This window comes from Sinocyclocheilus rhinocerous, unplaced genomic scaffold (assembly GCF_001515625.1).
Source record: "Sinocyclocheilus rhinocerous isolate Xijiao unplaced genomic scaffold, SAMN03320098_v1.1 scaffold2764, whole genome shotgun sequence".
In the NCBI taxonomy this organism is placed as follows: domain Eukaryota; kingdom Metazoa; phylum Chordata; class Actinopteri; order Cypriniformes; family Cyprinidae; genus Sinocyclocheilus; species Sinocyclocheilus rhinocerous.
This window is the reverse complement of record NW_015650694.1, coordinates 96800-112294: the sequence shown is the minus strand read 5'-3', so window position 1 is coordinate 112294 and position 15495 is coordinate 96800. Positions and strand designations below refer to the sequence as shown.

General features: G+C 44.0%; 2 protein-coding genes across 2 annotated transcripts in view; both read left to right on the top strand.

The window, feature by feature from the left end:
- The window catches only part of LOC107712195 (serine/threonine-protein kinase PAK 7-like), a 21813-nt gene extending 15806 nt beyond the window's left edge, over window positions 1-6007 (top strand). Inside the window, exon 4 of the mRNA XM_016517355.1 lies at window positions 5162-6007. Coding sequence (XP_016372841.1) covers window positions 5162-6007 — 846 coding nt within the window. The remainder of the gene's footprint in view (window positions 1-5161) is intronic.
- A 2994-nt stretch (window positions 6008-9001) lies between these two features.
- The window catches only part of LOC107712194 (serine/threonine-protein kinase PAK 7-like), an 11547-nt gene continuing 5053 nt past the window's right edge, over window positions 9002-15495 (top strand). Inside the window, exons 1-4 of the mRNA XM_016517354.1 lie at window positions 9002-9035; window positions 9679-9797; window positions 10615-10748; window positions 15347-15473. Coding sequence (XP_016372840.1) covers window positions 9002-9035; window positions 9679-9797; window positions 10615-10748; window positions 15347-15473 — 414 coding nt within the window. The remainder of the gene's footprint in view (window positions 9036-9678; window positions 9798-10614; window positions 10749-15346; window positions 15474-15495) is intronic.

The window sequence follows — 15495 nt, the reverse complement described above, 5'->3', positions numbered from 1 at the left end:
TGTGAGTGAGTGTGAGTGTGTGTGTGTGTGTGTGTGTGTGTACGTGTTAGCGTGAGTGTGTGTGAGTGAGTGAATGTTAGTGTGAGTGTGAGTGAGTGTTAGTGTGAGTTACTGTTAGTGTGAGTGTGAGTGAGTGTTGGTGTCAGTGAGTGTTAGTGTGTGTGTGTGTGTGTGGTGTTAGTGTGTGTGTGTGAGTGAGTGAGTATGTGAGTGAGTGTTAGTGTGTGTGTGTTTGTGTGTGTGAGTGTTAGTATGAATGAGTGTTAGTGTGTGAGTGTGTGTGTGAGTTTGTGAGTGTTAGTGAGTGTTAGTGTGTGTGAGTGTGAGTGAGTGTGTGAGTGTTAGTGTGAGTGAGTGTTAGTGTGTGTGCGTGTGAGTGAGTGTGTGAGTGTTAGTGTGAGTGAGTGTGTGAGTGTTAGTGTGAGTGCGTGTTAGTGTGTGTGTGTGTGAGTGTGAGTGAGTATGTGAGTGTTAGTGTGAGTGAGTGTTAGTGTGCGTGAGTGTTAGTGTGCGTGAGTGTTAGTGTGCGTGAGTGTTAGTGTGCGTGAGTGTTAGTGTGCGTGAGTGTTAGTGTGCGTGAGTGTTAGTGTGCGTGAGTGTTAGTGTGCGTGAGTGTTAGTGTGCGTGAGTGTTAGTGTGCGTGAGTGTTAGTGTGCGTGAGTGTTAGTGTGCGTGAGTGTTAGTGTGCGTGAGTGTTAGTGTGCGTGAGTGTTAGTGTGCGTGAGTGTTAGTGTGCGTGAGTGTTAGTGTGCGTGAGTGTTAGTGTGCGTGAGTGTTAGTGTGCGTGAGTGTTAGTGTGCGTGAGTGTTAGTGTGCGTGAGTGTTAGTGTGCGTGAGTGTTAGTGTGCGTGAGTGTTAGTGTGCGTGAGTGTTAGTGTGCGTGAGTGTTAGTGTGCGTGAGTGTTAGTGTGCGTGAGTGTTAGTGTGCGTGAGTGTTAGTGTGCGTGAGTGTTAGTGTGCGTGAGTGTTAGTGTGCGTGAGTGTTAGTGTGCGTGAGTGTTAGTGTGCGTGAGTGTTAGTGTGCGTGAGTGTTAGTGTGCGTGAGTGTTAGTGTGCGTGAGTGTTAGTGTGCGTGAGTGTTAGTGTGCGTGAGTGTTAGTGTGCGTGAGTGTTAGTGTGCGTGAGTGTTAGTGTGCGTGAGTGTTAGTGTGCGTGAGTGTTAGTGTGCGTGAGTGTTAGTGTGCGTGAGTGTTAGTGTGCGTGAGTGTTAGTGTGCGTGAGTGTTAGTGTGCGTGAGTGTTAGTGTGCGTGAGTGTTAGTGTGCGTGAGTGTTAGTGTGCGTGAGTGTTAGTGTGCGTGAGTGTTAGTGTGCGTGAGTGTTAGTGTGCGTGAGTGTTAGTGTGCGTGAGTGTTAGTGTGCGTGAGTGTTAGTGTGCGTGAGTGTTAGTGTGCGTGAGTGTTAGTGTGCGTGAGTGTTAGTGTGTGTGAGTGTGAGTGAGTGTGAGTGTGTGTGCGTGTGAGTGAGTGTGTGAGTGTTAGTGTGAGTGCGTGTTAGTGTGTGTGAGTGTTTGTGTGTGTGAGTGTTAGTATGAGTGAGTGTTAGTGTGTGTGAGTGTTTGTGTGTGTGAGTGTTAGTATGAGTGAGTGTTAGTGTGTGTGAGTGAGTGTTAGTGTGCGTGAGTGTGCGTGAGTGTTAGTGTGCGTGAATGTTAGTGTGCGTGAGTGTGCGTGAGTGTTAGTGTGCGTGAATGTTAGTGTGCGTGAGTGTGCGTGAGTGTTAGTGTGCGTGAATGTTAGTGTGCGTGAGTGTGCGTGAGTGTTAGTGTGCGTGAATGTTAGTGTGCGTGAGTGTGCGTGAGTGTTAGTGTGCGTGAATGTTAGTGTGCGTGAGTGTGCGTGAGTGTTAGTGTGCGTGAATGTTAGTGTGCGTGAGTGTGCGTGAGTGTTAGTGTGCGTGAATGTTAGTGTGCGTGAGTGTGCGTGAGTGTTAGTGTGTGTGTGAGTGTGAGTGAGTGTTGGTGTGTGTGAGTGTGAGTGAGTGTGTGAGTGTTAGTGTGTGTGAGTGTTTGTGTGTGAGAGTGTTAGTGTGTGTGAGTGTTAGTGTGAGTGCATGTTAGTGTGTGTGAGTGTTTGTGTGTGTGAGTGTTAGTATGAGTGAGTGTTGGTGGGTGTGTGAGTGAGTGTTAGTGTGTGTGAGTGTTAGTGTGAGTGCATGTTAGTGTGTGTGAGTGTTTGTGTGTGAGAGTGTTAGTGTGAGTGAGTGTTAGTGTGTGTGAGGGCTTGTGTGTGCGAGTGTTAGTGTGTGTGAGTGAGTGTGAGTGTTAGTGTGAGTGCATGTTAGTGTGTGTGAGTGTTTGTGTGTGAGAGTGTTAGTGTGAGTGAGTGTTAGTGTGTGTGAGGGCTTGTGTGTGCGAGTGTTAGTGTGTGTGAGTGAGTGTGAGTGTTAGTGTGAGTGCATGTTAGTGTGTGTGAGTGTTTGTGTGTGAGAGTGTTAGTGTGAGTGAGTGTTAGTGTGAGTGAGTGTTAGTGTGTGTGAGTGAGTGTGAGTGTTAGTGTGCGTGAGTGTGCGTGAGTGTTAGTATGAGTGAGTGTTGGTGGGTGTGTGAGTGAGTGTTAGTGTGCGTGAGTGTTAGTGTGCGTGAGTGTGCGTGAGTGTTAGTGTGAGTGAGTGTTAGTGTGCGTGAGTGTTAGTGTGCGTGAGTGTGCGTGAGTGTTAGTGTGAGTGAGTGTTAGTGTGCGTGAGTGTTAGTGTGCGTGAGTGTGCGTGAGTGTTAGTGTGAGTGAGTGTTAGTGTGCGTGAGTGTTAGTGTGCGTGAGTGTGCGTGAGTGTTAGTGTGAGTGAGTGTTAGTGTGCGTGAGTGTTAGTGTGCGTGAGTGTGCGTGAGTGTTAGTGTGAGTGAGTGTTAGTGTGCGTGAGTGTTAGTGTGCGTGAGTGTGCGTGAGTGTTAGTGTGAGTGAGTGTTAGTGTGCGTGAGTGTTAGTGTGCGTGAGTGTGCGTGAGTGTTAGTGTGAGTGAGTGTTAGTGTGCGTGAGTGTTAGTGTGCGTGAGTGTGCGTGAGTGTTAGTGTGAGTGAGTGTTAGTGTGCGTGAGTGTTAGTGTGCGTGAGTGTGCGTGAGTGTTAGTGTGAGTGAGTGTTAGTGTGCGTGAGTGTTAGTGTGCGTGAGTGTGCGTGAGTGTTAGTGTGAGTGAGTGTTAGTGTGCGTGAGTGTTAGTGTGCGTGAGTGTGCGTGAGTGTTAGTGTGAGTGAGTGTTAGTGTGCGTGAGTGTTAGTGTGCGTGAGTGTGCGTGAGTGTTAGTGTGAGTGAGTGTTAGTGTGCGTGAGTGTTAGTGTGCGTGAGTGTGCGTGAGTGTTAGTATGAGTGAGTGTTGGTGGGTGTGAATGTGAGTGTTAACATAAGCGAGTGAGTGTTAGCAGGGGTGAGTGTTTGCGTGAGTGAGTGAGTGTTAGCGTTAGTGAGTGTTAGCGGGTGCGAATGTGAGCGTTAGCGTAAGCGAGTGTTAGCTGGTGTGAGTGTTAGCGGCTGTATAGCAGATCAGAGGTGTAAAGGCCTCTGATCACATTCTCTTCAGATGGACTGAGCTCAAAGCGCAGTGGCTGACACACGCATTAAAGAGATGGATGACACTCCGTGTAGCGCTGCTGTGAGGAGGACACTGGCCCGTCCAGGAGATTTATTTCCTTTTCCTGTACTGAAGCTCAGACTGTGACGTTTATTAGCTCCTCTCTTTTTCATAACCTGACCACATGTTCCAGCTCTTCAGATCTGTTAAGTCAAACACTTCATGTCTGTAGGGAGATCATACATCTATTCATGCACACCTGTCTGACTTGATTGTTGAAGTGAGAACGTGTGAAAATGATCTGTGAATACTTGAGTTTCAGATTAAGCATTGAGAATCTGGTTTTGTTTTGATGACATGCATCTGTAGAGCTTCAGAGTATCTTAGAATCTGAAAATTATGTTCATGTGAATGTGGTCCGATTGCTTTGATCTCATTCTGTTCTCAGCTGTGTCTCATGTTTGAGTTTCATTGACCAACAGTCTTATGCATTAGTTTCTCCCAATATTAAAGAAATTAACCAGAAGATCAATCAGAACCAAAAGGGTTTTACAGAATGAAGCCATAGAAGGAGGTTCTTAAGATCCAGAGTTGTTTTCTGGTTCTTTAGAAAAACATCTACAGTATGTTTTGATGCTTCAAAGAACCCTGCAACCGAAACATAAATCTGAAGAACCTATGATGAGAAATTGAAAACTTTTTTTTAAAGAGACGTGTTGGTCTGGTTGGATCTTACCGAAGTTTCACAGCATGAATGTGACCAGTGTTTAACTCCATCTGAATGAGCTGATTACTGCATGCTTAAAACACTGTGTTCTGGATCATCAGCCGTGATCTAGAACCTCCGGACCTTTGTACTAGTTTTCCTTCAGGTCATCTGATGTTACTTAAAGAGCCGCGGCAGCAACTAAATGAGGTCAGAGAGTTTTTATACTGCAGATGCAGGTCAAGATCACAGCGGCCTCTCTTTACTGGAGCTGCATACATCACATACTGTACAGTAATGTTTAGAAAAGTAGTCTCTTCTTTTAAGATTTGATCACTTACATAGTAAATAATCACAATTTGTCCTTGTGCATACAGCAGCAGGTACTCTAAAATAATGATACTGTATACTCTTTAAAATAAAGGTTTTAAAAGGTGGTTTTTAGAGCAATGCCATGGAACCACAGAACCATTTCTGGTTCCCCAAAGAACCTTTCAGTGATCAGTTCTTAAAAGAACTGTGTATGTGGGATTGGTTTGTACCTGGTTTGGGTCAATCTGTATGGAAAATGTGAAAAGACCCGTCTGTTTTTCTAAATCTGCTCATGTAATTGTAGTGTAGTTTTGGATGACTAGTGAGAGGGGAAGTTGGGAAAAACCTTCCATCGGGCCTTTCAGCTCGTGCCACTCTTATATTTTGGGTCTGTTTCAGTGTTTAATTCTGCGTTGAGTCACGACGCAGCTGTGTAACACGCTTAAGCAGCAGTGGGATGAGATGAGCAATGCTGTGATTTATTCAGGCTCGGCTCGTGAGAGCTCCGCTGCCAAACGTTTTCTGATCCCACTCCCACTGCTGTTTGGCTCTGTCAAAATATATGTGGTGGAACGCTCAGGCCTGGACCTTCTTGTTGGTGCTTTGTGCCTCTCACCGACTCACCTGTCTTCTCTTTGCAGACCATCGTCCGTGGGAGCCAGCCGCCCAAGGACGCCTCCGTCAACGGCCTGCTGGAGGAGTTTGAGAGTATCTCCGTCACCCGCTCCAACTCTCTGAGGAAAGAGTGTCCACCTGGAGCCCATCAGTCTGGCGGGAGCAAGCCAGCATCTGCGTCCACGTCCAACGCCGGCGGATCGGAGGAGAACGGCTTCGGACACTATTACGGCCGCTTCTCGTGCGACCTGGACAGCAGTAAAGACTTCTCGCTAGAGGCGTACCGCGACCGAGGTGCCCATGACGGCGAGTGGGCGGTCGGACGGCACTACCGCTTCTCTCTCAGACAGAACGGCCATCCCATCCGCAGCCACTTCTATCCCGACGCCATGCCGCAGAAGTCTTCGGACTACGCCAAGATGCCACCCGACTACCACGCCTACCTGGAGAACAAGATGCGGCTGTCCACCGACGAGATGGCCATGGGCGGCCGCAGGGAATACTACCGCGCCTCTCTAAGCGGATCCAGCCAGGACTATCGGGAGCATCCGCTGGGAACGCCGTCGCGCGTCTCCATCCACAGCGGGCAGATGAACTATCCCGATGGAGACTGGGGATATGGAGCGGGACTGAGAGACGACTACGACAAGAGGCCCAAGTCCTCGTACATCCGTCAGACGAGCCCCCAGCCGGCCATCCGGCAGCGCTCGCGCTCGGGGTCGGGCCTGCAGGAGCCCAGCCTGCCGTATGGCATCAGTGCATTTAAAGCTGCGCCGCAGGGGCCGTACAGCTCGTACACGTACCCCAGACTGTCCGAGAACACGTCTTCACTCGTCATAAGCAAGGTAAAGATCAAATCAGCCTCCTTCTAATGATGAGTCTGGCTTTTTTTGTCCTGCAGGGTGTTTTGTCAAAATACACCAATGCATTAAGGACGGATTCACACTATGTGATGTTTTATTAACAAAGTTCGGGCGGAGCACTATATATAATTAGCACTATAGTAAAATATATATACAGCCAACTTGCCTTTGTCCCACAACAGTTTTCTGGCATCCCTCCTCCACCCCAACTCCTAACTATTCCTGTCCCAGCTTGGAGATATGGGGGGGTTCTCTGGGTTCAGTCTATATTACAAGCTCAGAGCCCCTCCCCTTCGGACCACACGCCAAATATGCACACTCTTTGCTCTGATTATATGTAAGTGCGAACTTGTGAATAGTGCAATGAGTTTGTGTGGTTCTCTGGCACAGTTTGCAATCAAAGCAAGATAAATCCAGACTTACCAAAGTGAACCGCTACTGATAATGCATCATTTGCATGTGATCTCTTCTCAGAGATTGTCACGTGGTAGATTTTGGAGGAAAAGGCTCCATGGAGATCCATTGTTTTGCTCAAACATCATGTGGCAGCAAAAATGTGCAATAAATATTAATATGATAAAAGAGCGCTACATTTATATACATGCATTTAGAGGATGCTTTCCGCATTAGAAGTACAGTGTTTCCCGTACATTGATTTATTTGTGGTGGCCCGCCACAATATCAACATTGACCGCCACAAATAGATTTTCCAAAAGGCTTTGACTTTGTTGAATAAACATGAGCTCTGTACGTTTCAAAGTCAAAACGCGGCGCGGGTGTTTTTATATGACTGTATCTTTGAAGGGCACTAACTGTCTTTAGAAAAGTTTCGATGTCATTTTCGTTTAATCTTTCCTATAATGCCTGATAAAGTAGCATTTATGAGCGGAGCGCTGCTTTGTTTACAGCCGTTACCGGGGAAACCACTATTTCTGCCGCTCCTAAAGCACCTCCTGCTGGCAGAGAATGAATTTGCAATTTCAATAATCCCATTTGCTGTTTTATATATAGCCTATATTTCCCCCGGGGGAAGTGCCGCCACACATTGAGTGCAAGTCTGTGGGAAACACTGAAGTATGTTAGGCAGATTCCTCAATAACGTCTTAATATATTGCAACATAAATTTACATCCCTTGTAGAACCTGTTTTGTATACTTTTTCATGTTTTAGGAACTTTTATGACATATTTTCAGCCCCCAAAAATGTCTTCCTCTGCCTGAACGGCATTTTATTTAAGAACATGTTGGATGTTCTGCGTTTAATGTATGCTGTTTTTCTAATTTCATGCATTTAGCAGATGCTTTTACATTGCATTTCATGCACTTTCCGCATTAGAAGAGTATTAGCCACTTCCTCAATAACTCCTCAATATATTACAACATAAATTAAGATTCATTAAAAATATTGCTTGCTTATTGTTTTGTATTTACTGCTACTATTACCATCATCAGGAGAATGTCATGAAGAAACGTCTGTTTCATATTTGACCCCTAAATCAAAAGAAAGAACTGTTTTTAGAAAGTGTTAAATCACAGTGGACGTCTTGCACATGCACGGCCCACTCCTCACCCGCAGGCCGTGTAGGGCGTTTTATCTCTCGGTCGCACCAGCGCTCCGCAGCACCGGCTCTGTGATGGATCTGGTGTCAGTTCTTAATCTACTCACCCGTGAAAAGAGCGCGGCGGCCGGAGACACAGAATTACTCATGAGAGCAGCGCAGGAATCAATTAATGGAACCGTAGCATCGCCCAGATAACCGCGGCTCATCGCAGACCTTCATTTACACACGCTTGAGCTCCGAACTGTGATGAAAATTCACAGATATTTCAGGACTACTGTATTAGCCTCCTCAAAATATTGCAACATAAATTTACACAAGACTTAGTAGAGTTAACTAAAATTAAAACTAAAACGATGTTATTTGAAATAAAATTAAATATAAAACTCTTTTTATTTCAGCTAGTTGCCTGGCAACATTTCTCAAAAATTCACAAAAATACACAACAAAAGTACTAAAGCTTTAACGAAAATTAACAATGAAAACAGAAAATAAAAAATTGATACAAAAACTGCTTAATAAAAGCTATAATAGTATCGCAATGATAGTAAAATAACACTGACTTACATACCCATAGAATCAGCAACATTCATTTGAAAAAATTACATATTTTTTGTATTTAGCTCAACCATCACCATCATCAGGTGAATCTCATGAAGAAATGTCTGTATCATATGTCATCCCTGAATCAAAACGAAGAAATAAGCAAATGTTTTATGACATTATGTTTTAAACACATTTTCATCCCCCAAACCGTTGTCTGGTCTGAACTACATTTTATTTTAAAACCGCGTCATGAAAATAATGCCACAGACTCTTCATTTGGGGAAGTCGTGGTCTAATGGTTAGAGAGTAGGACTCGTAACCCAAAGGTTGCGGGTTCGAGTCTCGTACCGGCTAATTCCGAGTATGGGTCACCATACTTGGCCACATGTCACGTCACTTTCACTTTATTTTCAGTACTTTCATGTTTCTGGGTGAAGTCTGAGCCGTGTTTCTGGCGGGTTTGGCTGAGTTACGCAGGGTTAGACGGTGATTCGGGGAAATGCGCGGTTGTACTGTATGGAGCAGCACAGTCGGTGTGTGTGTGATTTCACTGTGATTCGGAGCGTTCAGCACACACAGGCTGCAGTCCCATCAGTCTCGGCTCAGCGGCCTCATAATGAACCTCTTTCGTTCTCATTCACCTCGACTCGGTCACTTTCAGCGAGCCCAGCGTTTTGTGGGCGCTGCTGGGAATCTCAGGCCGTTAAAGGCCGACAGCTCGGGGACTTGGGAACTCGGGCACGCTCGCGCTCATTGTGATGAACTGATGTTGTGGCACCTTCCTTTTCTGCAGCCCTTGCATTAAAGCCGCGGCGGCGTGTTCCACAGAATTCAATTTCACACTCCAGTTGGGTTGTTGATTACGCTGCCAAATTCAGATTAATGTGCATTTAACGAACATGGATCAGCCAGCGGTGCCGGTTGGGAAAGGGGGTCTCGGGACTTTCTCCGGCCCATAAACAGCCTCGCCGGGATGATTGATTAAACGAGTCTACCGGCGTAATTACAGCCGGCGCTCTCATCATCAGCCGCTTAGATGACGATCCGTGTCGTGTCATCTTTTTGTGTTCGGGGCGTGGTGGCAATAATTCAATCTACGGCCCACCGTGACCCCGCTGACCGGGAATCAGATCCTGTGACGTGGATCCTGCTTTATTCCTCTAACAGATGCTCGTTTTTCTTTGTTTGCTGAAAAGATCCCAGCTCTGCTTTTACTCACTTCCATATGTGTGTATCTCACACTCTACTAGTCAAACGTTTGAATAATTAAGCAATAATTAATATAATAAAAAAGTTATAATTACGTTTTTCAATGTTTTTGAAAGAACTCTTGAAATATTATTACAATATGATTATATTACATATAATTATTACAATTTAAAATAATCTGTTTTCTCTGTGAATATCTGTTAAACTGTAATGTATTCCTGTGATGCGCAGCTGTATTTTCAGCATCATTACTCCAGTCTTCAGTGTCACATGATCTTCAGAAATGATTCTAATATACTGATTTGCTGCTCAAACATTTCTGATTTTGTTTTTGAAAGAAATTAATTAAATTAATACTTTTATTCAGCATGGGAGGGATCCACGGGCATCGTGTGCATCGCCACCGAGAAGCACAGCGGCAAACAGGTGGCTGTGAAGAAGATGGACCTGAGAAAACAGCAGCGGCGGGAACTTCTGTTCAACGAGGTGAGCGCGCCAATATCCTGGTCAACAAAATAGCGAAAAGTTGCACAATATAGGCAAAAACTATGTGATTATATATCAATATGTCTATAAAATAATAATTATAATAAAAATAATAATAATTATTATTATTATAATTAAAATACTAACCAAAATATGAAATATTAGTATTGTAATATGTGACCCTGGAGCACAAAAGCAGTGTTAAGTCGCTGGGGTATATTTGTAGCAATAGCCAACAATACATTGTATGGGTCAAAATTATCCATTTTTCTTTTATGCCAAAAATCATTAGGATATTAAGTAAAGATCATGTTCCATGAAGATATTTTGTAAATTTCCTACCGTAAATATATCAAAACTTAATTTTTGATTAGTAATATGCATTGCTAAGAACTTCATTTGGACAACTTTAAAGATGATTTTCTCAATATTTAGATTTTTTTGCACCCTCAGATTCCAGATTTTCAAATATTGTTCTATCCTAACAAACCATACATCAATGGAAAGCTTATTTATTCAGATTTCAGTGATGTATAAATCTCAATTGCACAAAATTGACCCTTACGACTGGTTTTGTGCTCCAGAGTCACATATTTCAAGTGTTTTTAAGATAAGTAATTTAATCATTTTTGTTGTTGTTTTTTTTATGGTACACAATAATCCCATTCACGTCTATGTGATAAAATGAGTAGTCAGACTACATTACCTAATATGTGTAATCCAGATTATGTTACTAACTACAATTTTCGTCATGTAGGCCTAATTTGTAATCGAGATGTTTTAATCGTGTTCCTGTTCGCTGTTCATCTGCCTGCAGGTGGTCATCATGAGAGACTACCATCACGAGAACGTGGTCGACATGTACAACAGTTATCTGGTCAGTGATGAACTCTGGGTAGTGATGGAGTTCCTGGAGGGCGGAGCCTTGACTGACATCGTCACTCACACCAGGTTAGAGCCGGTCGTCCAATCAGAATCAGAGTCTGAATGAACTGATTTCACACTGATTCATTCATTCAGTGTGAATCATCTGATCTTTCGATTCAAGTCCATCAAGATCCAAATGAAAAGAGAAAATGATTAAGTGAGATTATATAACACTAGGCCTCATTATTGAGTTTGTGTCAGAAATAACTAGATCACGAGATGTTTTAATAGAGAACCTGTTTAACACGTTTCACAATCAGCTCTGATCTAATATGAAATGGAGAGTAACATTACACTTCTGCAGCTGATTTACAGAGCGGTGTTATCTGCTGGAGACAATAGTCCAGGGATGAATTATTATTGTGAAAGTTTGTGGTGGAGTTTGTTTTAAACGCTGCCTCTGCTCTCGAAGCGTCTGCATAATTACAGTAATTAGTTGTTCTTCAGTTCGGTGTTGCGCGGTGTTGGACTGTAATTGCACGCTTTCAGAGACACGCGTGACCTGATCGGCACGACACGCTTCCATCCCACCGCTGAGAGGAAGAGCAGCTTCTGTTTCTGATGCGCTTTATTTCGGTCCTGTTTGAGACGCTAATAGAGACGCTCATGTCTACATAGACAGATCCCTTCTTAGGCAGCATCTTGAGCGACACACGGGTCTGAATCAGCGGCTCAGATCAGCACACAGATCATGTGATGCTCACAGTCGATTCCATCTAATTTCATTATATTTTATTTCATTTTATCTTTTGAGCATTGAATTAATTAATATTTAATGTTTACACATTTAATGTTTTAATGTTTAAATCTGTTTTGCAGTTTTTTTAACATACAAGAAGAAATAACATATTTTTCTACATTCATCTATCAAGCCAATGTACAATCAGATGAAATTACATTAGAAAAAAATAAAAGAGAGAAAGGTGCTAATCAGAAAAGGGTCAGGAGGTCAAACAGGGTTCATATTCTAGATGTTCTGATAACATTCTTATTAATAAATTTTGCAGCGGCCGTGACAAGACATAAACACAAAGTCAGTTGGAGTCTGATGGATTCAGTTGGAGTCTGATGGAGTAATATTGAGTCTGATGGAGTCTGATGAAGTTGTTTGGAGTCAGTTTGAGTCAGTTGGAGTCTGATGAATTCGGATGGAGTCAGGTTGAATCTGATGGAGTCAGATGGATTCGGATGGAGTCTGATGGGAGTCAGATTGAAGTACGATGGAGACAGTTGGAGTCAGATGGAGTTGGTTAGAGTCAGATGGAGTCAGTTGGAGTCTGATGAATTCGGATGGAGTCAGATGGAGTCAGTTAGAGTCAGATGGAGTCAGTTGGAGTCTGATGAATTCGGATGGAGTCAGATGGAGTTGGTTAGAGTCAGATGGAGTAATATTGAGTCTGATGGAGTCTGATGAAGTTGTTTGGAGTCAGTTTGAGTCAGTTGGAGTCTGATGAATTCGGATGGAGTCAGGTTGAATCTGATGGAGTCAGATGGATTCGGATGGAGTCTGATGGGAGTCAGATTGAAGTACGATGGAGACAGTTGGAGTCAGATGGAGTTGGTTAGAGTCAGATGGATTCAGCTGGAGTCTGATGAATTCGGATGGAGTCAGATGGAGTTGGTTAGAGTCAGATGGAGTAATATTGAGTCTGATGGAGTCGGTTTAAGTTGGATGGAGTCAGGTTGAGTTGTCAGGTGAAGTCTGATGGCGTCAGTTGGAGTCAGATGGCATTGGTTGGAGTCTGATGGAGTTGTTTGGAGTCAGATGGAGTCAGTTAGAGTCAAATGGAGTCAGGTGAAGTCAGATGGAGTCAGTTTGAGTTGGATGGAGTCGGTTTGAGTTGGATGGAGTCAGGTGAAGTCGGATGGAGTCAGGTTGTGTCAGATGGTGTCAGTTGGAGTCTGATGGAGTAATATTGAGTCTGATGGAGTCGGTTTAAGTTGGATGGAGTCAGTTGGAGTCGGATGGCGTCAGATTGAGTCGGATGGAGTCAGTTGGAGTCGGATGGTGTCAGGTTGAGTCTGATGGGAGTCAGATTGAAGTACGATGGAGACAGTTGGAGTCAGATGGAGTTGGTTAGAGTCAGATGGAGTCTGGTGGAGTCTGATGGAGTCAGTTGGAGTCGGATGGAGTCAGGTTGATTCTGATGGAGTCAGAGTGAAGTCTGATGGAGTCTGATGGAGTCCGGTGGAGTTGGATGGAGTAGAATGGGGTCACATGGAGCAGTTGATGATGGTCTGAGTGCACAGGATCAGTGTTCTTCAGTGCTGTTGTTCGTCTCTCATGTGCTGTGGTCTGATGTTGGTGTCGCTGGGTTCCTGCCAGAGCAAATGCTGATCCGTGCCAGAGCGTGTTCCTGTGTGTGGGCCGTTCAAACAGCGCTGTGTTTTCAATTAACAGCACATTGTAATGAGGCTCTTGATAGATTAGCAGCACACTGAGCTGTTTGTGTTTGTATTAATGCAGAATCTGGAGGTGTTTGAGGCTGATCAGAGTCTGACACGACTTAAGAATTCACTTATTAAACTGATAGCTGAGAGTGAGCGCTGTGATGGGATGATTGTGTTTAAACACACGTTTATATTATATATATTATATTATATTATATACGTTTATATTATAACACGTTTATATTCAGATACAGGTACAGTGATGAACTACATGATGCAAGAACTGTTGACGTGTGTGTTTTTATTTGTTAGATTAAACCGTTTATTGAACATTAATGTCTTTTATAAAACAGTCCAGGCTGTGTCATACAGCATAGTCTTATTAGCGTATATATATATATATATGTCTGTGTGTGTGTGTGTAATCCTACTTATCATTAATTTGTTCATTATTACTTATCTTTTTTTCCACTTTTTTTAACTATTATTTATTTATATTTGATCTAAGTCTGTGTGAGTAGGTTTTGTATGTGACTGCAGTATTCTGTACGTCACTGTATGTGAAGAATGAAGTAGTGAATGAGTTTTTTGAGACAGAAGTGTCCTTCATGGATCTGCTCATGAGGCCTCGTTCGTCAGAGTAATTACAAACACGTCCCGTTTGCGCATTACGCTGCATTAGTGTTGAGGAGGAGCGGGAGGCACAAACACATGGCAGCGTGTTCCCCTCCAGTGCAGCCGCAGCCGCAGGCGAGACAGATGAGAGCGCGGTGGACAGCTGGGCCTCACGCTCCGCTGATAGAGTCACGACTCACCCACAAGCCTTTGTTCTGCTGCGTGTTTGAAACGCACTGCTAATGACGCGCTAGTGTATGAAGGTAGAATGACGTCAAAAAGATTTGCATGTGCAGGGTAAGAGTTGTGGAAGCGTACATAAGACCGTAAGCGTAAATTAAATTTGCATGCGCAAGAGAAGCTTTGTAAAGGTGTAAATCGTGTTTCAAGCGCAAGAAAAAAATATTTGCAGCATTTTACTGTTACTCGTAAGTGTAATTCATGTATTGTGAAACTGCAGCTTCATGCTAACGCAAAATAAATATGATCTGCATGCTTCTGACTTCCATTTTTCCGCGCTTACACTTTTGGCACGTTTTTGTCGCCAAAAGACGGTCAAAAGCACTGCAAGCCTGTGAACAGTGATTTGCAAGCGAAAACAACAGTTTAAAGAACTGCAAAACGGATTGACTGCATAGAACCAATCTGTATGTGTAAAAAAACAAACTGTTGCAAATGTCTAAATGACTTGTTGTACATGTGGGGCAAAAAGTTTTTAAAGTTAATAAAAGGCCCACTGCCTTTCTCAATATTTAGCCTATGCTGCATTATAATTGTGATAAAATGGCGACCTCTAGCAGTCAGAAAGAGCAACTGGCCAGCAGGCCTGGTATCCATTGGCCAGGGGTCTCTAACCCTGCTCCTGGAGATCTACCGTCCTGCAGAGTTCAGCTCCATCCCCAATCAAACTGTCACACCCGGTTGCCTGCACCACTGTGAGGCTTTAGAGGGCGTTCCTGTTTTGTGTTCCTGCCTGTTCTGGTCATGGACTCCATTTCCCATCATGCTTTGTTTTCATTAGTGTCTACCTGGTTCAGTATGGGCTTACGTTTCTGCCACAATTCTGCGCGTGCAAGATCATATTTTGAGCGTGCTAAAGGGCATTTCGCACGCGCGTGAACTGAGTTTTGCGGAGAAATGTTCGTCTCGCAAATAAATAAGTATTTCGAGCGAACTAAAATCAATTTTGCATTTGAAAGATGTTTATTTGGATGTGCGCGGACGTTCTCTTTCGCACGTGCAACGTTTCAATTGCTTGCTCTCCGGATACCCGCGCTGTGTGTTATAGTGAGTGTGTGTGTGTGTGTGTGTGTGAGAGAGTGTGTGTGTGTGTGTTAGTGCCGCTGCTGAACCTGAATCTGTGATAATAGATGCTTCTGGTTTAGAGCAGCTGAAATGACACTGATGTATATTCACACAGTGAGAGTTTCAATCAGAACTCAATCATTAGTGCTGTTCACCGTCATCACTGCATGATGATACTGCCCGGAACACCCTAGCAACTGCATAGCAACTCCTTAGCAACCACCCAGGACACCCTAGCAACCATGTTAGTCTCAAGAGAAGCCATTCTCCTCTCATTTGCTCTCATTGTTGAGGAGATGTTTTGTTGACAGGATGAATGAGGAGCAGATAGCCACCGTCTGTTTGTCGGTGTTGAAGGCGCTGTCGTACCTCCACACGCAGGGCGTCATACACCGAGACATCAAGAGCGACTCCATCCTGCTCACCAGCGACGGACGGGTGCGTAGCCTCAACAATACTA